General features: G+C 36.5%; 1 protein-coding gene across 3 annotated transcripts in view; it reads right to left on the reverse strand.

Moving 5' to 3' along the window:
- tmeff2a (transmembrane protein with EGF-like and two follistatin-like domains 2a) overlaps positions 1 to 23444 on the reverse strand; it is a 67081-nt gene that overhangs the window by 13083 nt on the left and 30554 nt on the right. For 2 of the 3 annotated variants that reach the window (XM_077216243.1, XM_077216244.1), the window contains exon 4: positions 19350 to 19376. The exons of the other annotated variant lie outside the window; for it this stretch is intronic. In XM_077216243.1, the coding sequence (XP_077072358.1) occupies positions 19350 to 19376 (27 nt within the window). The remainder of the gene's footprint in view (positions 1 to 19349; positions 19377 to 23444) is intronic. 3 annotated transcript variants of the gene reach the window in all.

Consider the following 23444-nt stretch of genomic DNA (forward strand, 5'->3'; position numbering starts at 1 on the left):
TGAATATTTGAAATGTCCATTTACATCAAGTACAAGTTAGCCAGACATAGATGAATCTTACCTGTCCAGAAATTCTTCTCCGTTTTCAGCCGTCTCCATCTTTCAAAGGCATCTCCTATACAGATCCTTGTTTTATTTCGGACTTTGTAACGAAGTATTTCGGATTCATAACGAGTTTATGAGTTTATCTGATTCGCAACGTTAGACTTTTTTTTAATCCGATTCCGACACGTTTGTAGCTGCAGCTGTGGCAAATAGCAGAGCTGGCAACCCAGATGCCGCAACACTACTGACTTCGTGATTGGTAGATAGGTGGAGGGTGACGCATCAGACCAAAACACAACATGACAACATCAACATCAGTTGAGGGCTGCAACTTCACTTCTTAAATGACAATATCCTGGCCGGACTACTGTTGTCAGTGATATAAGTATTTGAAATGAACATGATTTCTTAATGTCTAGTGACATATCAGGGCCATTTTATGATTAATTTAAATACATTTCTTACATACAGCTCCTTTAATGTTTGATGATCATGTTATTTTAAATTTGCGTGAGCAATCTTCTATCACTTGTTTTAGCTTCTTCTTCTCCTGTGTTTTGATCCAACGATTCTGTACTAGAAGATGTGTCGTAGCGTCCCTAACAGTCTAAACATGGATAGCTGGAAAATTCAGTCAATGGTGAGAAAAAGAGTAAAGTAGAATTAAAGTAAATTCCTATGTACACTACTAGTCTACACAAAAATTCAGATACACAGAATTAAGAATATATCTTTTTTTATATCAATATTTTAATCAATATTTTCAAACAATGTAAGTTTCATAAGACTATATGAAAAACTATCTAAAAAGTATATTTAATAGGCTACTCGATCAAAAGAGTTAACACAACTACAAGCCAAGTGTACTTTGAATACTTAATTATACTTTTAAGTATATCTCGATCAAAAGATTGAGTACAAGTACAGGCCAAATATACTTGGACTTTTCTCTCAGTATAAGTCAAGTATTCTGAAGTACATAAAGTATATTTCTGAGAAGTATGTAAAATGTAGACTGAAAGTATGCTTTCTTATTTTTAGTTGAAAAGAAGTATACTAATAGAACACTTGAATAAACTTATTTTTCGTAAGGGAACATTATCGCTGTGTACAAGATCAGGTTCAGTTCCATGCTTATTTTATTTACTCTATAAGCTATTTCACCTGAAAGCTTGTTACTATATAAACTTGAACATGTTATTTTATAAGACAGTGTGTAATATTATGTTTTAAAAAAAGTATTTAATAAGCTACTCAATCAAAATAATAAACAATTACAAGCCAAGAATACTTAAAATACTTAATTATACTTTTAAGTATATCTCGATCAACAAGTATAGGCCAAATATACTTAGACTTTTAAGTATACTTAAGTGCAATATGAAGTATATTTCCGAGAAGTACATAAAGTATATTTCTGAGAAGTAAATAAAAAGTAGACTGAAAGTATACTTACTTATTTTTAGTTTAAAAGACATATACTAATAGCACACTTGAATACACTTCTTTTTTGTAAGGGTAGTGATGCAACCTGCAGAGCCATTAAAAAGCCCACCACTAATACACTAATACTGACAGTCTGTAAGCTCAAAAACAGACAACTAGAGAGACACAAACAACGAAAAGTACAAGTGAATTCATGAAAAAGAGTAAAATAAATGTCCCTCCAAAACTGTAAGTATAAGATAATTTTACTTTATTTTGATTACTTTGTGTGAAGACAATGGCTACTATTAACATCACAAGTATGCACTAATAGATCAAGCTTTGCTCCAAACAAATCTCTTGTCCCGCATCATGACTGGAGCTGATTAACCCAGTGCCCAGCTTGTACCCGAGTTGTGTCAGAGGGAAGGGGCAGTAACGGTTATCTCCAGCTTTAGATGGACCCTCTGAATCGATTTTGCCTGACCAGAAACACAGTCGATCACTAACCCCTCTGTTTTTATCTACAGAAAAAAAAAATCCCTGTTTAACCCTCTGGGGTCTAAGCTCTTTTTGGTCCGTTTTCTCTATTTTTACATTTGGGCTTATAAAAAATATGTAATGGAGATGGAACACTATGTGTTTGGTATCTATGGATTCAGAAGACCCTAAGCTAACATAAGCACACATGTAATATTTTTATAAAGGAAGTATGAGTGAAAACGTACCATAAACTAGAGAATATCAAAAACGGAAATTTGATTTTTGGCATTTATTTTTCTGTAAATCACACATCACACAACAATAGTGAACAGTTTTTGAACAAAAAATATATTTGTCAAAGCCTTTGCTTGACAGACATGTGTAATTGTTAAATAAAATGTGTAAAGAACAATGAAAAATTTAACTTTATTTACAAATAGTCCCAGGCGTTTTTCTTAGGAATGCTTAGAATTTTCTAAGCAATGCTTTCTCCTCGTCACTCTCCAGTAATTGTTCCAGAGCTTGTTCCACCGTAAATCGTTTACTGCTTGCCATCATAAAAGTGCTAAACAATAAATAATGCTATAATTGTATGTGTATATATATATATATATTATAATGGTTCTGTCTCTCTCTCATATCTCTGTGCGCTCTCGCTCCGTAAAGCCTTGTTTATATTCGAGGCGTCCGTTCGCTTTCTGTCGTCTCTGCCACTCAATGCTGTTTGGGTAATAGTATATAGTACCACCCCTTGCAAGGCTACAGAGTCCTCCGATTTGCTAGAATACGTCATGGTAACCTTCCTCTGATTGGGTAAGAAAAATATTCCTCCATCGGCAATTTTTCCATTGGTTGTTGCTCGTGAATCTGCCAACAACATCGATTTCATTGGTCTTTGACGAAGTGGTATTGCGCAACAAGGAAGTGTGTATACAAGCCGGGTAAGTTTGTTATCACTGTTTTCAGCGGAATCTGCGGAAGACGGCAAAAAAGACCGCACCTCTCTATCATTAATAGTTTTTAAGATAATTACACATTTGTAGAAGTATGTCATTTTGGGCGGTACCGCCCAATCCGTCCCCAGAGGGTTAAGAATATCTACGTTACACTGTGTGTGAACACCCAAGGTCAATGATTGATTTAAAATATATTTTAGGATTAATGGTAGAAATCTTAAGTCTTTGTTGTTGTTGTCTTTAAAGTGCTTTTAATGTTTCATAACCTTAAATGTCTTTGCGTTATACATTAAAATGTAGCAATCTGAGAACATGCTGAGCAGAGGAATAGTTTTTGCTTTAAATGGTAGATGGAACAGAGATACTCAAATGAACAGAAGACAGATAGTGAGTGTCCAAGAAAATGGCTCTTAATGGGACAAACCTACTTGTGCAGAAACTAAGGAGAAAGGTGGGGTGGATTTAGGGCACAACATGGGCTGTCAGACAGATGATGAATGAAGCCACCCATCTTCTGCACAGTGTATGGAAACTGACCTTCACAACAGATAGCAAGAATGAGTGTAGCATTCCAGTCTGGGTTGGAAGAGCTGTATATGAACTAAGATCACATCATGAGAAGTAAAAATGGCACCAAGAGACTGCAGAAAATATATCGTTCCCAATCAGTATATTTACCTTGTTTTCCAGTGAAATACATACAAACATGATTGTTTTGCAGTGCACATTGTACTGTCGATCGTTTCGTTTTACCCCATTTGCACCAAATGCTCTTAGAAAAATGGTATTGTTTCGTTCATGAACGTGAGATGAAAATGATTCTTTTGAGTGGCATTCCTTGCAATGTACACAATGAACCATTCGATGGATGATAACTCCTGGGTCATCTAACAAAATGAAGCTCCGAACACGCACACACACACACCATTTGTGAAATGGAAAGAGTTTAGATCAACGCAGTTAAACATTTGGTGAAACAAAAAGAATCATGAGAATATCTTTGTTAAACTCTTCTGGGACTCCAAAAGGTCACATTTTATCATGCATACTTTGCAGTTTAAAGGTTAACATGTGATAAACATATTACTGAAATGTAATGTTCTATTAGCCTATGAAAAAAAACAAATGTGTAATGTAAAAGCCTGCATTCCATATTCTCCCTGAAGAGATGGCTACACACAAGAACACGATGAGCTCTTGAGGGACAGAAAGGTCAAGTGAATCTCCACTGATGGAGAGGACACATTACATACTTGAATCAATAGAGAATGTAGGAAGCATAATGCTTACAGTGGAAAGATGATAGCCCGAAAGAGGATCTTTGGATTTCCACTGATCTCTACGAGCTAATGATGCTTCTTCAATGCGGTTAATGTGACATTTAAGCATTACGCATGATCCACAGAATCGTCTTAACACTTACTTTCTCGAGAGAACCTCAGACTGATTTTCCCCCCCTCCCTTTGTATTGCAGTAAAATGTCTTCTTTTTTTTTGGCAATGATTGCAAAATTCGGGGAATGACTGAATCACAAAGTGTTTGTGCATCAAAAAAGCATGTGCATGAGTAATTGACCTGAGCTCAATCCGGCTAGTAAAAACACTACCAATATTGTAAATCGACTACTTAGAGCTTGTACATGTACATCAGTGTAATGATACTCTTCATTTCAAATTGGTTTCTAAGCTATGGGTATCTGAGTACAAATGTTATTTTTAAACCTTGTTTTTATGTAATCTTTTTTTCGAAACAAAGGGATAGTTTTTTTAGTTTGTTTGAAAATATTCAATTACCATTATTGCATTGCTGCTTACCATTACTGCTAGTTCCATATACATTTCATATATGTCATCTCTACTCACTATTTTTTAACTTATTTTACTTTAAGAGGACTTGATTACTCATATTTTGGATGGATAATTTTGTATTTTGAGTATAACATACATACAAAAATCCCAAAAATGTAATATATGACTAAACATTATGAAAGGAAGTATATTTCTACATTTGACCTGCAAACTTGTCTGATAAATAGAGTACCAGGCTCTCAATGTTCCAATCATGTAGTCATCAACTGAGTCTTCACCACATTGGGTCCATTATAACCCACTTCACACAAATAAGGCTCTGTGAGTAACCCCGTCCAATTGGGAAAATCATGTCGTAAAACCCCCTCTGGCACTTTGCCTCTTCTATCCACACCTGACTGCATAGAAGACCTTGCCAATGACCCATTTGCGCATGTAATTACAGCAATCCGCTGACGACGGTGGCACAGAGCGAAGGTGTGTAATTTTGTGGAGTGCTCCAGAGGCTCTTTTCTTCCACTGGCTGACAGCTTTTGGAGAGCATTTTGAAAGCCAGATGAGGGTTTGAATTGGCAAGAGCAGTAAGAGCCAATGTGCGAAATTCAGGAAAGAAGGCCTGAAACGGGCTGCACTTCTTCTATGGATTAGGGAAGAAGAATTAGGAGAGGAATTACGGCTTAAAACTTAATTTTTTCCAGCTTTGCCAGATTAAGCGCTGCTCGCTGAAAGTCTTCCATTGAGCGCCTATAAGACCCAGCAGAAGATCTATGAATCAGTTTCACTCTGGGTCATTGCAGTACACTAAGGTCAACCGTGTGAAATAAACACACAGATTCCATATCACTCAGAAAGACTTTTTCCATCACATATAAATTAAACGTATACCCCCCCACATAAGCACCATTTCACTTGCATTTGATACAGCTGTGTTGTGTCTAGAGCTCTTCATTATACTCCTATGAGAAGTGCTACGAGGATCAGAGCCTCTTACATTCACACACAAACCAGCACGTGTGATGATCTTCAGCTCTGACTATGATCAGCCCCTGATGGCACCCATAATAACACTCGTGATGGAGCCACTCTCAGTAATATAATGGAAGAAGAGTGCAGGGCAAGGAAAGGAGATAAAAAGTAGAGGATGACGAGAAATGAGAGGAAAAACAGGATGGAGAGAACACCATTTGATGTTTGTGGGATGTAGCACAGAGAATGAACGAAAGAAAAACAAAACAACCAAGTAAACATGACAATGATGGAGAGGGTTCGAAAACAGATGAAGAATGAGAGACAAAGAGACAGACTGAAAGAAAAAAAAACCCACAAAGGGACAGAAGAAAACATCTCCAGCAGCTAAGCGGTCGATGGACAGTCAATAAAGTGTCACTTTCTGCAAGCTAAGAAGCCAGCCTTGAGGAAGGGATCTGACCAGGATCATGGCTGAAATTAACATTTGAATTAATGGCCATATCAACTAGTGCTTTACCCACTGGATGACCTTTCCTAAACCACACTCTCATATTAGACCCTAAAATACCACAGATAAAAAAAAAAACACATTTGATAAGGATTTCTTACATGAACAGCTGTGGAAAAAGACTGTTGAATTTTGAAACTTTGAAGGAAGATATGCTCCAACTATTTAACAAAGCTTACATTATATACTGTTGTGTTTCCACTTCCTTGTGGTCTTTATTTTCATGAAATGTCAATTAAAGGATCAAATGACCAATGAAAAATGCAATGAAAAACTATTATATTAAAGGATATATATATATATCTAAGGATATTTTATCTAGTTTTTCATTACATTTTTCATTGGTCATTTGATCCTCAGAAATAAACAGGCAATTTTTGCTGCTGTCTAAGTTTTGCAGTTTAATTTCAATAAATGAATAAAGCACATACAGCTATTCTATCTTTAAAGATCAAGGAGCATTTGATTTCCTTATACAATGTCCTCTTTATGCCCCGCAATAAATTCTCCCAGCGTACCCCCTGCTGCAGTGAATCATGTTTGTCCGAGCAGAAAGATGCTGGCACCTTGTCTTTCCATCTGAACTCCCAGACACAGTGGGGTGGCACAGACAGCAGTTGAGATGTTCCAGCACTGTTGGTGCCAATCTTTGCCATCAAGCCCCACTAATCCTTCTGGCACCACAGTGCCAATCTTTCACTCCAGTTTTACCAGCTGATCTTTAGAAAAGATCCAAATCAGTAGGGCAATGCAAGCCTCTGGTACACAAGTACTAGCTGCTATAGGCGAATGCAGAGAGGATTCCATAAAATATGACAGAACTTAATACGATCTCTTTCATAAAAATACGATGTTTCATTCACTTTGTTCTGATTGTATATTTATAAAAAAGAAATGTTATTTTCCCTGAAGCAGATCTTATGAACTCATTTGACGATGAATTATTTAGCAAGGACGACGTGAGGTTTTCCACCTCAGTAAAACAACAACTAGTTTTTTTCTGTATCAAGTTAAAGGTCATTTCACAACTCAAAGGAATATGAATTCATTGCTCAGAGACCAAATTTAGATATTTGCCTTTAACAACATCTGCCCGCCAGGGACCTTTTAACACCCAACAGATGCACAAACCAAACACAAATGAAAACAAATGAAAGCATTTTCACAAGGGATTTTCCTACTTAGCAATCCTCACGTTGTTAAGGAGAACCATTACACCTTAGAACTGAGTGAATCGACGTGAACGACTAAAGATGTGTTGTGTGGCTAATGTGTATCAAATTTCGAGAGATCTATAACAAACAACGACCGAGTTACTGCTCAAACAAAAAGTGTTACTTCCATCCCAATTATCCTCTATGCATGTATTGTTTTAGCAAAGTAACTGATTGACAGGCGAGTAGGTGGTCCTTCGCTGCTATGCATTATACTGTAGCATTACACTATAATTTATGAATGTGGTCACATGTTTCTGACACTCTGTTTGGTTTGAGTGATTTGATCACTTTGGAGCCCATTTGCACCTGTAACTATTAATCAGATTACAGAAACAGGGTCTATTAACATAAGGGACTAGTAGTCAATAATCCTGAACCAGCTGCAAAGAGCCTTAAGAAAGTGGACAACAGATGTTAAAATGTGAGCATCCATTATGCTTCTAGCCCACAAATAACCCCTACCATGTAACAGCAGAAATGTGAAATTCCTTTCCATTTCAAAACACCTCCAGCTCCAGCACAAACTCCAGACTCAAGCCCAGCGGAGCTCCTCGCTTCTCTATTTTCTATTCAAAGACAGTCAAACAAACCACCAACCTCAGCGGATTTTGCAGATGCATCCCAGGATAAATGAGCCTTTAAGAATTGAAAGCTCTATAAATAACCAAGCCCTTAGATGTTTACATTTCAAACACATAGGTTTGTCTCCAAAGAGGCTTAGCTAGTTCCAGTAATTTGGGAGATGGAGACTGCTGTTATGATGGGTATTCCTGCACCACTGAGGGTTGATGCTTTACTGATTTTAACCAGAACAGATCGCAGTCGGTTTGTTTTTAGTTGCAGTCAAGAAATGAAGCTCACTATTATCAAAGAATAGTGTCCTTGTAAGATCCATGACTGGAAAGGGATTAACTCCTCATAGATGTAGCCGCTGACAAACGACTCCATTTCCCCAGTTACCGTAAAAATGCTTCTAGTGTTCCCTTCTGTCTCCTTATCTTTCTCTCCATACATTTCTTTCTCATCTCATGGACTGTAAATGTCAATTTTCTATGTTGATATAATTTATTCTGTCTATTTGCAGAAAAAATTCAAATATCTCTTTGTGTGTCATTTCTGTTTGGATCTACTGTATGTACTGTATATAAGCCAAAATGAACTCTGCAATTTTCTTTCACTTTCTCTTGTGACATTGAGGCCATTTTGTCACTTCCTGCCACGACTCATCAATCACAATGTCTCCTGACCCGTCTAGTGCGCTAATCTCCATAATCCCACCATTACCGTGAACGGCTCATCTTTTTGTGTCTAGTGTGATTCCTGTTCATCCTCTATGCCACTTTCCCACTCTCTCCAGCCTGCCCATATCATTATATTGTATTTCCCAAAATACATTTTAATAAAAAATCCCCTTCTGCCCCAAGGATGACCCACATTAAAACAGCACATTTATTTTTGAGCGACAGAAGGTTCAAACAGCCCCCAATACACCTTTGTCTCATTTGATTTGGCTCCTTCCACTTGTGCCTGAGATTTACATTTCATCTGTGGAGACCCTGACTATATTAATAACTCCGGAGGTATTTGTCAGAGCTCGGAACGAATCGCGAATGAGTAGATGCTGCCATAAAATGATTGCATTTTCTCTTGTTGGGGCTGGAGATAGCTTAGTCTCTGAAATGGGTTTTTACAAAGGCAACAAGGGCAAATCTATGTCTTGTTTGTGATAAGAACAAAGTGGAATATGAAGTCATTTCCATTTTCAATGTTATTTTCAATTTTCATACTTTAAGGAAGCGCTAAATCCCTTTCATTCAGCTATGGAGAAAAAAGTGCTTTGAATTTACATGATTTGATCACGCACACCATTCCACACAAATCAAGGTGACTTATTTTTTTCCTTCTCGGTTTAGTTCAATAATTCTTTGTTAGAACGCATAACTTGTTCAAGTAAATTCAACATGATGGAATTGTGGAATGGAATAATTATATTTTAGTGACCCAATTCAGCTGCCTCAACATGTCTTTATGCTTTCCCATGCCATGATCCATTTTCATTTGTGTCACATTACTCAGTTATATTACTAGATTACTACCTAGCTATCTACCAACTAGAAACAGCATGTTCCAATTTCATTGTCACTACGAATTCCGTTGTGACGACGAATAGCGAAACTCCATTCGTCGTCACGACGGAAAGTTTCCATTCCCCACTCAGAGAACGAGGGTTACATGCGTAAACGAGACGTTACCGCATGCTAAATAATAGGGACTTTAAGCAACGGCCTGTTGTGGAACGGCAACGGCATTCTGGCGTTCTATTTGCGCATGCGCGACTTAAACTGCTAATTCACAACGTTCTACTGTAAACGTCTACTACGGGAGAACAGCTGATTTGCTGTCGCTACTACGTTAAAGATTAAGAAAGTTAATGTTATGTTTTGTGGCATTGTAATTGTTTATGTATATCATTAAATGGCCAAAGTAACCCTCTCCTGCTTTTTAAAATCACTTTCTTTATTTGTATTTTGTCAAATGATTAAATTATCCCCTTTGCCGTACTCTTCACTGTTGCTTAGTGATTGTTGTATTCTTTATCTACGGCAGTTAACCGCTTACTTCCGGCTGCCGTTCCATCAGCAGCTGTTGCTTAAAGTCCCTAATAGCTCCTTGACTAATGCAATGTTCTTCATGGAAACTGTTCTAAATCAAATAATAATTGGACATTAAAGTCCCCCCTGTCTACATTTCAACATTTTACTCTTCAAATTAAGTTTTTTTTTTTTTAAGTAAATGGCCCGCAAGTTGTAACAGAACAATCAAGGAATTAGCCTCAGTTTAACCATGTTAACTGAACAAGCAGGATTTTTTTTTTCCACTTCATGAGAGAAATAAAATAATTCTGAGAGAAATAAATAACAGAGAGAGTTCCTGATTTAGCAACTTGTAAATGTAGCGATACTCAAAGGTGAGAGGTGAGAGGAAACCTTTTCCAAAAACCAGTCCACATAAGTAATTCATTACAATATCTATCTAATATTTGAATATCTGTTTTTCCTCTTTATGTTTTGTTAGTTAAGATAATGTAGCTTTTTTAATTATTTATCGATTATAAGACAAGATTTCATGCATTGTGTCACATATTGTGATTTGGTTTGAACTATAACGGGCCATATTGAGTATTTGGTTTAACTTTTTCCTATACAAAGTATATATATATAAAAAAAATCGTTTCATAACAGATAAAAAAATTACATCTTTCCGTTACAAAAATAATTCTTATGATAATATTTATTTTACTCAGTCAGATCAACAATTAAGAAAAATGTGCCATCCTTCAATTAATGGTTTAAAATAGGTTTCAGGCAGTGCTTAATTTGTAATTTGCCAGATCAAAAACATCAATTAGAAGGCGCTGTGACCGACACTAACCATACAACTTCAGTTTTCCCAGAACATACAAAGACGTCACTAAACGGTGATGGCACAACTACTGTATAAGAGCATCATTAACAAGTTTCTGCATGTCCCTAACCACAACCTAGTGTATTATTTTGTTATGTATACAGCTACATTAAGACCAAATATCATTAGTTGATCAGTGATACTCTCTCTCACTGATGATGATGTTGCCTCAACCATTTCATTGATTTATGTCTGATCTAACTCCTGTCGCTTGGGTCTCCAGCTATTCTGATTAGCAGGGCCTAAAATGAACACTCCCCAAGCTCCAAATGCAAGTAAAAATCTGCATCATCTCACTGCGCGCAAAACAATAAGCAGTAAGCACCAACCTATGAGAGTGATTTTGAACTTAAGAAAGCTGATTCGTGAAAAAAAAAAATATATATAGTACTTTGAGAGCCAACAGCAAAACATAACCCCCAAATACATTTGCATAAACCTGTGCTTACACTGTCCCACTCACACACACATTCTTTTACCTTGAAATGCACTTGTTAATACCATATCATTTAAAAACAAATACCCAAAATTCGACATTTACCGGAACAGAATCCAGCTTAAATTAAGCACTGGATTCAGTCTTTGATACAATATATACTCAATAATCCATGATAAAACACTACCCTCTCATTGAAGCTAGGTTATGGACAAGATATCCCAGTCTGAGAGCTTTTCAATAGGGCATTTATATCAGATGAACTTATAAATTATATCCGTTGTGATGTTTTAAAAGCCTTTTCCAGCCGCAATGCCAGATACTGATAAACACTATGTCTAACTCAGTAAGGAATGCAGGACAGAAACAGTGCACGCTCACACTCGGCTTGAATGTTAAGCACGCAAACTCTGAGCACAGCTAGACACTTTTCCTTAGTCTTCACCTCCCATTCCAGACGGCACTGCGCCTGCCTTTATCGCAGCAGCTGAAATGGGGAGATTAGATTATTCTCTTTCTCATTCCTCTAAGCTTGTTACCATGGTGATACCACGGTGACTGAGGAAGGTCCTCACCCAGAGATGGCTGTGCAGCTGACTGTCGTCACCTCAGGAACGTGAGGTCATTAATTTCCCTCCGGTAAAAAGCTGCGGAGTGTTTTAGAACATTTTAAGGCACGACTTAACAACCATTTTATGTGAAAGATCAAACACGGTCAACCGCAGCTGCAAAGACTAAATAAATACACAACGAAAACCCAAAGCACACAAACCAACTCCCTAAAAGACTGCTTCCTGTGTCTGTATTGATTATAGAAAATCTACCAAAATTAAAAACATAATGGATCCTTGAAGCAGAGCCCTGGATACACAGTAAATGGATTTCCTTTGGAAGTAATTATAAATAATGAAGTGCTGGTGGAGCCGTACTGCTGCACTTTTGACAGCTGAAGTGATACAGCAATTAATCATTGAATAAAATCAGGCGTTCCTTGCTTTACAGTGATGGAACAAATGTATTTGCTTCTTGAATTAAAAGATATATATATATGTATAAAATACAAATAAATAAATAAATAAATAGATAAATAAAAATAAAAAGATTTTTTTTATTAGTTAGTTCTGTCAGGAGAACCCCAAAAAAAGAGAAAACTAGCAATCAGTAAATAAACATATAGGCCTTTGCAACAGTCCGCTTGTCGTGACATCCTGCTCCGATTAGTAGCGTAAAGGCATTTTCGCCTGCAGAAGAAAATTAAACTCATTTAGTTTAACTTAACAAAAAATGTCGTCAATATTTAAACTGTGTATGTAGACTTTACTATGTATGTCATCTTATTATTTTATTGTAACATTATGCAAAAGACACTGCCAGTGTTCTGCCAGTTATGAGTTTGACTAGCAGCACACAGCTCAAGTTACGACCCGAGGAATCATCGGACTGATTAAATTTAATTGTTTATTTTGTATTATATTCCCAACCATTATTTTCTACAGTATAATGCTATCCAATCATTGCACTCAAACACGGAGGATATGACTCGTTTGAGATGATCAAACCAGTTATTTTTAATAATCATCTATGGGCTGAAAATATTCCTTTATAACTTCAATTTGATCTAATTATTGATGATTGTATTGTAAAGTAAGAGCATGAAAACATTGAGAACATTATTGTTTAATACAGTAAATGTCCCCCAAACCTTTAATTTAATCTCCCCAAAAGAGACTTAAGTTGTACTTAATAATTTAAGATTTGTCTATTTTTATGCTCTTTAATGTGATATGTTGTTTGTATTGTATTCTTGCATCCTTCCCGGTCTCTGTCGTGTGTTTGTGTTTGTTTGGAGCATGTGGGTTTGTTGTGACAGTTCACCATGTGCTTCACTGTCATTGAGTGTCTCATCCCGCCCCCTTGTTATCCCATTCATTACCTCGTTATTGTTTCACTCACCTCACCTGATCCAGTATCAATTAATTCCTTCTATCTCCTATTTAGTCCCCTCATGTGTGTTGTCTTGTGCCAGATCGTTGTTTGAGCGATAGTTCCAGTCGCTTTGTCTTGTGTTCTACCGTGTCATGTTGGATCTTTGCCAGTTTTTGGTTTCAATTTTAGTTTTATTTCTCTCTACCTACTCCTGATTTTCCCAGGCAGTTCCACTGCATTCAGCCTTGGTCTCGCTCTCGGTCTCCGATCGTGGATCGCCTTTTTCTCTAGGGCTGCTCGAGTATAGAAAAAATCCTAATCATGATTATTTTGGTCAGTATTGAAATCACGATTATGTAACACGATTATTTCACATGACTTTGAGAACGTGTTGCATTTATTAAAAGACACGTTTCAACAATACTTAAAAAAATCGAAATTTATTGTACTTTTTGAACTATTAAACAGACCTGCAAACTCACAGGTGGGGAAAAAGGTGACATGTTTACAAAGTAATTTGTTGTAGGGGGTCACTAGGGCGTTATTTACCTTTATAATGGACAATTTATTAAACTTTACTAAATATGTTCATGTCAAATTCTTACATTTGATCAAATTCAGTTTTAATAAAAAGGGCTGTTATCCATTAAATTAATTTACACTGCAAAATTACAACTGTAAAAATATTATGAGATTAATGTTTAAACAAATAAAATAAAAAATAAAATCAATGATACCTTTTAAACAATAAATCAATAGGTGGCGACAAGTGACTGTCTTAATAAAGTAATCATCGAGTCATTCATTAAAACAATTCGTTCAAAATAATGAATCATTCAGTAACAAAACACAACGCTTAGTGTTGCTTTTCTTTTGTAACAATTTTCGTCGGTGAAATAGAACAAAACCAGTCAATATTGCGTCTAAAATGTAAGTTACTACATATAAACTAGGCTACTTGTTTATTAAACTATAAATTCAATGTAACATTTGCAATCGTGATATTATAGAACAGCCCCTCGTGTTATGTTACTTAACTAGGCTATATTATAAATAAAAAAAACTCAAGATTTCTAGTATGTTTCTGCTGTGAGTTTTTGTGTGAGCTATTAAGCCCAATTTATACTTCTGCGTCGAACTCACGCCGTAGCTACATCGTAGGCTGTGCGTAGCGCGCATACCCTTCGGCGTACCCTGACGTGCACCTCTCCAAAAATGTAACAACGCGCCAATTCTACGCGGACGCAAGTGCTGTAATTGGTCTGCTAGAACCCCTCCCTCGCGTTTCACATGGTCCCTCTGCATGTGTAATTGCGCGTCAAAGCGGACAACGATGCAGAAGTATAAATGAAAACCAACGCGTAGTCTATAGCGTAGAGGCTCCGCCGTAGGTCCGACGCAGAAGTATAAATCAGCGCTTAGGCTCATTAGTTTTGATTTCTCCACTAATGTCTCTCTCACAAATAGACGGGCAGCGCAGCTTCCAGAAACTATCTATTACCAATCTCTTTTAACACTGACTGTATAAGATCAAAACCATCTCGTGTTTTGATCGGTCGGGCAAGTAAAACTCTTTCACTTGAAACTTAAAAATTCCCTTATCCCGGACAAGCAGACAAGTGTTAATGTCTCTCCCTGTGTTCATTCTCAATTTGTTTCGTGCTGTAAAGCGGAACATATAATCAGGTCATGTGCGTGCGCGCTGCCGTTCGCTTGAACTGAGGCGCTACAGTGATTGAGCAGAAAGAGAACGCGACAGCTCGAGAGACGTCTATGGTCTCTCTCCAGTCTATTAGCTAATTATTGTGAAGTTTATTGTGCTTGCAATTTATGACTGTATAGGCTGAGAGAGTTTATGGCTTCGGGAGGGGCGGATGTGCGAGTCATTCAGAACACAAGACATGGCAAAATAATCGTTTTTACTCGATTGTACTATTTTGGAGATCGTTGGGAGCCAAAATCGAAATTGAAATCGAAATTCGATTAATTGCACAGCCCTATTTTTCTCTGTCCTGCTTCACGTGCTACCTGAGAGCCGCCAGCCCGCCCCGCCCCGCCTTGCCTCGGCCCCCGCCTCTTCAGCCCACCCCTCTGCGCTACACAGTCTTGTTCTGGCTCTTCAGACGTTGTGTCAATCTACAGAAGACGCTACCCTGGGAGTTCCTCTGAATTTGTTCAGTTTGTTTTGAGTTCCTGTCTGGATTATTGACAGGCTTTTGTGTTTCCTATTTTTGAAGAAAAAGAAAACCTTTTGTTGCCTGCAGTTTGAGTCTGTGTCCTGACCTGACATAAGTATTGTGCATACACAGAGTATAGCTTGAGCGTCCCCTTTTAAATCCCGAAATATGTGTCGGATGTTGGTGTCTTCAGAAGTATCTGTGCTGAATTTTATATAAATAAATCCCAACAATCACATGCTATGGACACAACCATTGATGTAGGCAGCAACGGAAGTTTTTTTTTACGCTCCTATTTGAAGCTTCCGCTTTTCAAATGCGGAAGTGTGATAAAGGGCTTTTGAGATCTAATGACAATTCTTAGGTAATATATTTTTCCAGGACTATCTTAAACATTAGGACTACAATTAAATTAAACAACAACGAAAATATAATTTCACAGACAAGGTTTAAGCCAATAGTCTCAGACTAAAATGCATGTTTGAGCTGTCTTAACTAAAAGCAACTTGTACTGAGATATCTTAAAATGTCAATGCCTTTGTTTTGTCTCAAGATGCACACCAGTAATGTTTTTTTTTATTTCCTAAGGGATGTTTATATAAGATACTTAAATGTCCTATTTTAACTAGCTTACTCCTGGCTTAATCTAAACCCTGTCTGTGAAGTGATTTCTGAAAATCATTGTTGAACACTGTTGATATCTGAAATAAAAAAATGAAATAAAAAAAACACCTCCCTCCATTGCTCCACCCCCAGAATGCAAAAACACACAATGCAAGAGTGGATGTCTCTTTATCATAGCAGAAGCAAAATAAATCAAAAATAAGCAAAATAAATCTTCGCAAATTTTTAAAAATTAACGTACAGTACACGAGTACATACAAGCAAGAGTTCATTGTTAGTCACCAGCAGCACACACTAAAAACCAATGTTACTCACGTATGGGGCAGAAACAACACAACCTCAGGTCTCTCCAGTGCTTGAAAGCTTTTCTAATATTAACACAGGTCCTAATGCTCTTGCCTGATCGTAACCCTTCTTTTTCCAGTGATATTCCTCTGACCTTTTCTCTTTTGTAATGTCTCGCAGTCTTTCTTCAAATCTCCCTTCAAATCCGCCCATTAGCACCTGCTACTAGATGGCATAGCTTCACCATCTGATTCCAAACAGCATGCTTTTCCATTAATGGCCATTTCCAATAACTATCTGTGTATTCAAGTAAAGCAATTTTTGTGTGCAAATGCGCTATAAAGACCTGGTGATGAGAATCATAATATATTACTAACTTGGTGAATAAACTTCATTAGAATCAGAATTAATATCAACTGCTATGAAATGTTTGATAATCAGCAAACAGCCTTATCTCTTGCCATCAACCACAAAAATCATATGTTTCTCTATATTTCATTAGTCTAGAATGTAAATAGTGTTATGCTGCATGTAGCCTTCACACTCAAACAGCCTGAGAAGCTTCTCTCTGTGCATTGGCATAAGTGACCAGCAACATCCAGGCCCAGTGGGCGACCCATATGATTAATCTGCAGCCATTGAAATACATTTGATTTTTATCACATCGATAATTCTGTGCTTACCTTAATGCCCTTCTCTCTCACTCCCTTTCTGTTCCGTCCATAAACTGCAATAATTTACCCTAGCCTTTATTGCCATCATCTTTCTCTTCCTCCTCTTTACTTATCTTTCTCTTTATCAGCCTTCCATTTCTCTTTCCCTCTCCTTTCCTTTCTCCACCCATTTTATCGATGTGCACGTTCTCCGGTCTCTTATCACTCTTCTTTTGTCTCTCTATCCATATTTTCTCCTCTCCCCTCATCATTTTGTCTTCTCCACGTTCACTGTATTGAATCTATTTTTCTGGTCTGTGGAGTTATTTATTGTCATCTACTAACATTAAGGCATTTGTCTAACAAATATCTACACATTCTTATTTGGGATACTTGGTAAATGAGACGTTCATGATAAGTCCTTCATAAGCACTATTCGGAGAAGGAGAAGTTTTCTAAACCAGGATTTATAAACTTTTGTCATGGAACCCAAATATAAAGCTTGCTATTATAAACACCCATTTATACTGTGTAAGAAAATGTTAAGTGCAATATTTTAAAGACAACAAGATGTTTGCAAAATAATTGGCTTTTATATTGTTATTGAACTGAAGCCAACGTTAACTATTAGAGTATCATCTTGAGAATATTGCATTAAATAATCACTTTTCTACCCACTATTAGAGTGTTGTGAGCATAAGAGACGTCTTTCAAAAACATTAAAAAAATCTTACTGACCCCAAACCTTTAAATGGTAGTGTACAGTGGATAGCATAAGTAAACACACCCATGCTAAAGTTGACTAAAAATAGGAATAAACAATCATCTTTTGGAAATTGATCTTAATGCCTTAATTTAAAAAATGAGGAAAAAATCCAACCTTTAAGGACACCAATTTGCTTTGTGAATGAATAATGTATCGTGAATAAATACATGTTCTTCCTTAAAATACAGGTTGCATAAGTCAGGACACCCCGATGTTAAATTCCCATAGAGGTAGGCAGATTTTTGGATTCAGGATACTTTGCATCCTGATAAAGTTCCCTTGGCCTTTGGAATTAAAAAAAGCCCCACATCATCACATTCCCTTCACCATACCTAGAGATTGGCATGGTTTTATTTCAACTAGGCTAATAGCTGGTATGATTTGCATTGAGAGATGATCTTATGGAAAGTGCCCCATGCCAATCTCTAGGTATGGTGAAGGGAATGTGATGATGTGGGGATATTTTAATTCCAAAGGCCAAGGGAACTTTATCAGGATGCACATTATCCTGGATCCATGAAATAACTGGCCTTTAAAAATAAAAATCTGCCTGACTCTATGGGAATTTAACATAGGGGTGTCCTGACTTATGCACCCTGTATTTTAAGGAAGAACATTAATTAATTTATGATACATTATTCATACACAAAGAAAATTGGTGTCCTTAAAGGTTGGATTTTTCCTCATTTAAATTAAGGCATTAAGATCAATTTCCAAAAGATGATTTTTTATTCCTCTTTTTAGTCAACTTTAGCATGGGTGTGTTCACTTATGCTAGGCACTGTATATGTGAAATTATAAGGATGTATACAATTAAGGGAGAAATTAATGTGAGAATCTCATACCTGATGCTGCTACTGCAATTCATGTTCTGACACAATTGACCCACCACCAATTAAAATTTAGCAAAAGATTCATTTTATATTGAAGATAGAACAGGGAGCACAACAAGATATTTAGCTTTAGTTACAGTGTTCAATCACAGACATTCCTATCCGGGTTGGGATTCAATTTCTCTAAAAACTCCAAGTACTGTGAAATATAAATTTACCTAACCTCCTCAGGGAAAATTGTCCTGTCCAAATGACACAAATACCAACCAAGCTGCTGCTATTTGCAAAAAGCACAGACCACATCGAGCAAACAGGAAATGGCTGGCAAAATAAGACCACAATAAGCAGTAGTATAGGGGGAGGTTACACTACTCAATTAGTGGATGTGGCCTGTTCGGTAAAGAGGGAGGAATAAAAGGGTTGACTGGAAGAGCGAGAGATTAAATCAAAGAAGAGTGACACATTTCAAGCAAAGCTAATATACAGCTCGAGCCACAGACTGTTCTACTGTCAGTCAGACATTGCACTTTGGGGGAAGAGTGTAATAATTCTGTTTCTCTGAACAATACGTGAGTGGGCGTAATTGAATCTCAGTTTCAGTGGGCGGCTTGTGGAGGAGAGCAGATAACTGCTGACAGGCCGAGAGGAAGTGAGTGTGTGTTTATGAGCATCATTTGTGGGGAAGTGTAAACAAGTGCAGAGTGATTTAATGAGCAGCATGCACACAAATTCATGTGTCCAAATGGGAACATTTTTGAGCTGGTCTGCCTTACCTTCATCTCCTGATCCTGAACCAGCCTCTATAAAACACAAAAAGCAGATCATTAGATCAATGTCTTCTCCAAAGTCTTTATATCATTTAAGCGAATCCACCAAGGCTCAAAATTCATACAGATTTTACTGCATGTAAAACTAATTTAGAAAGAATTTTCTAGTTCTTTATCATTCTTATACAAGCCATTTATAAGGCTTCATGTTAACGGAGAGACCACATGAAACAATTGTAGCTTAAAAAGAAATCTGTCACAATACAGCAATATTTAAATGAATTACAATAAACTAAAAGATTGAAATAATTGATTAATACAGTATCTTTTCTGATGGTTTCTATTTGATAATTTGATTGATCTATTTGATATTTCTTTTTATGTCCATTATTTGTGGACACAACACTCCAAAAAGTATTATTTTTTTTATTTTTTTTTCAGTGGTGCCATAGAAGAAATATTTTGGTTTTCACAAAGAACCTTTCAGTGATCGGTTCCTATTTTTTTTTTTTTTTGTGGGGTGCAGAACAATTTAAAATTCTGGAGAACCATTAACAACAGAACCCCCTTACAGTATCTCCTCTGACTGGATATAAAGGTACAAAATGACACTCAAGTGAAAATGAGGGAAGGATAGTCTTCCGGTTTCCCTCAGATTAATTTCTTCTTTTTACCCAGGCTTTTTATATATGTATATATATATATATATATATATATATATATATATATATATATATATATATATATATATATATATATATACTCTATTGCAATCTAGTCTAAATTGTTTATATGCATTTTACGTCTATTTTTAGCAATATTTTATACAGCTCAGTGGTCAACTACTGTTGTTTTTAATGTGCTTTATAAATACATTTACCTGTGTATGACTATGTGTTAGATCAAGCATAAATACCATCCTCAAGATAGATACCATCCTGTCCTTAGACAGAATAAAATGCTCTATTTTTCCTTCAGATTAAAAAAAAGAAAATAACCTACGGAACCACACACACAGAAGATCAAAATGATTTATTTGCTGTCAGTTTTTCTAATTGCCTGACAGTTACGTTCTTGAATCAGAGACACGTCGCACACAATCTGTCTTTGGCCATCTGAGAGATGCTCTCTGGCCATCTGGACATAAAACGCTCAGCTTTGGTTTTAATACAAAGAAATTGGTCTAAACCTGATAAAATACTTTCACCTGTAGCCTATATTTGATATGGTTGCACAACAGTATCACCAGTGTGTGTGCAAACAATTAGCAAATATGACTTATATTAACTCTCTAAAGCCTGGCATATAAATAATAGTCAGAAAAAATATTTTTGTAATCAAACTATATATTGAAAATTTAGACAAATAATATGTACATTTATCGAAAATAATTAATTAACATGTTAGCAAGAACATTTTAAAATCCAATTGATTTTCATTATAACAGCGAGCAGGCTTTATACAGTATAAATGAAATGTAATGTTTTGATGATCATGTTTTATTTTTGTATGACTTCATAAAACTAATAACAAAGATGACTGAAATAAATATATCTAAATAAATATTAGAAAGCTATGTTTAAATATGATATCTATATGGCTTTATAGTGTAAAAACTATTTAAAATATTGTCTACAATCAACAACTAAAGGAGTGTAATGCATAAAAATAAATCATCAATTATAATTTTCCATCTTTGTATTCAATTCAAAATTCCTGATAGAAACTGAAGACCTAAAAGAAACATAAAAGCATTATACAGAACCAATGAATCTGTCCTGAAGCATTGGATCAAAAAAGTGGAAAACCTGCCACAGACTCAAAAAATCATGAAGTTCCCTAGTACATCAAAAAGACTATTTCACAGTGAGGATGGAAGTAAAGCGAGACGAACAGCCTGTTTCTCGGCACACTTCTTCCTGTGAGACTGGACTCTGCTGAGTCTGCGGGCATGAAACAATGGCAGGAGTCTTATTTAGAGTAAGAGACCTGCTTCTCATTCAGAGGTATCAGCGGGTTACGCATCTCCTCTGCCTTTGTCATTTATTAGGAAGAATGTGTGATGAGATGACTTGGCACTTTTCCATCGGGCTCCCACGATGCCAGGGGTAGAGCAAAACTTGAGCTTGTGGCTCAGAGGCAGATGGTCTCTGTCAGCAGAGACAAATGCAGCGGTGATTTAACATGCCACGGCCGCTGTTACAACACACAATTACCTATTTCAAGAACAGCACGCTTGACCGACATATACATCAAGTAACATCAGTACCAGGCACAAAGAATAACTGATAAAACAACCTGTTGAGCTTGCAGTCCTCAGTTTATGTGAATGTTTTGAGAAAGAAATAGATATTTCTTGGAATATGAAGCATACTCCCTGCATGTAGAAAGCTACTTTAGCACTACGTGGAGTACGATTATGCAGAAAGGCTATCTTAACCTCCATTTCTAATGTCGAAAATGAAGTGCCTACTCCTCTCTACAGTTACGCGCCACTAAGCTAATGGCTAGCTGCCCTGTGCCGCACTGAAAACTCAATATAAGCACTGGCCCGTCTCCTTAATCAGTGCATTACTCACACTGATCTTACAGCAACACAGCGGTGAACTCGCTACCGTTTGTGAGGTAAATAGCCCACTTATCAATGCCAGAAAAGAGAGAGAAACATCTACTCACCTCTGTGATACTTCTCAATATTTGGCACAGTGTCAGCGGAGCACATCAAGGACTCATTTGGGGAAACTAAGCAACACTCTAGTAGCATTTTAGTAGCCAAGTGTGATGGAGGAGAGGTTTAACACAGTAATGGAGGAGAAATTACTTAGTGGGCAAGGGAATAACAGGATTTCACCAAACAGTATTGGAAGGGACTGTTGGTGAATAGGATTACAGCTAAATTTAGTGATTAATAACTAGTAGACTTTAAATATTACCTAAACTTTTAATGCTTACAATACTTTGAATTGAAGGATTGTAACTGACAAGCACATTGGCGCTTTTGATGCCATTCAGCGTCATTCAACACATGCGGAATGGTATTCAGCACCATGGAGAGCACCAAACACAGAACCAAATCTGAAGACTTCTTTCAAAAACATTTTTAAAATATTACTGACTCCAAACTCATGGCCGTTAGTGGACATACAAATAAATGCATATCTGTAAAGCTGTGTAATGATTAAGCAATTGCAGTCTGACTTAACTAAAAAAAAAAACTAAAAAAAAAACTGAGACAGATGAATGCTTTAATACATGACTGTCCATGTGTACATGCCAATGGCATTTCTTAAAAGGAGGGGCAGCATTTAATACTAAGAGTCAGACAAAGAGTGGAACATATGACATACTATAAAAATGTAATATGATGCGATTTGACGCCTTTAATACTTTCTCCGGTTATTACAATCAATGTTGTATTTCCTGGTGCATGAAGGTGCTCACTTTCAGTTAAGATATTGATGTATGAATGAAGACAGAGGAGCCAAGTTGCAACCAGCCTTGGAGAAATAAAGAAAATAGCAGAGTGTGATACACTTCACTTATCTCTGTAGGTCATCTGTCAGGCGTTGGATCATTTGCCAGGGAATTAGTGGAGAGGAAATCAGTGTCAAAGAGTTAGATGAGCTGGTACAGGCATCAGAACAGTGAGGCAGTCCATTTCTCTGTCTCTTTCCTCAACGCCCTCAGGGCTGAAAGTGTGAAAAACTCATCTGGCTGCGGGTATATTATTTTGGTCTAACATTAAGCTCTTTTTGGACAGAAATCATTTAGGATTTTTTTTTCTAAGCACATAATTCAATCCTTGACATAATGATGCATGTAAAATGCACTATTAAATCTGAATTGAACATAGTCAGAATTTCAAACATCAAACATGAAAGTCAAGACATTTATAATATTACAAAATATTTTTTTATCTCCACAATATTACTGTTTTTACAAAAATCTCTTAAAAAAAAAAAAAATCTTCCCAAAACAAAATTTTGAATTGTAATGTAAATAACTTTATAAAAATATATAAATAATTTAAGCAATTAAAACTCTGACCTGTACATGGATTTCATAATAAGGACTGCAAGTCCGCAGTCACAATATTGTAAT

This window comes from Siphateles boraxobius, unplaced genomic scaffold (assembly GCF_051911475.1).
Source record: "Siphateles boraxobius isolate OS27281-9 unplaced genomic scaffold, OSU_SipBor_1 7, whole genome shotgun sequence".
In the NCBI taxonomy this organism is placed as follows: domain Eukaryota; kingdom Metazoa; phylum Chordata; class Actinopteri; order Cypriniformes; family Leuciscidae; genus Siphateles; species Siphateles boraxobius.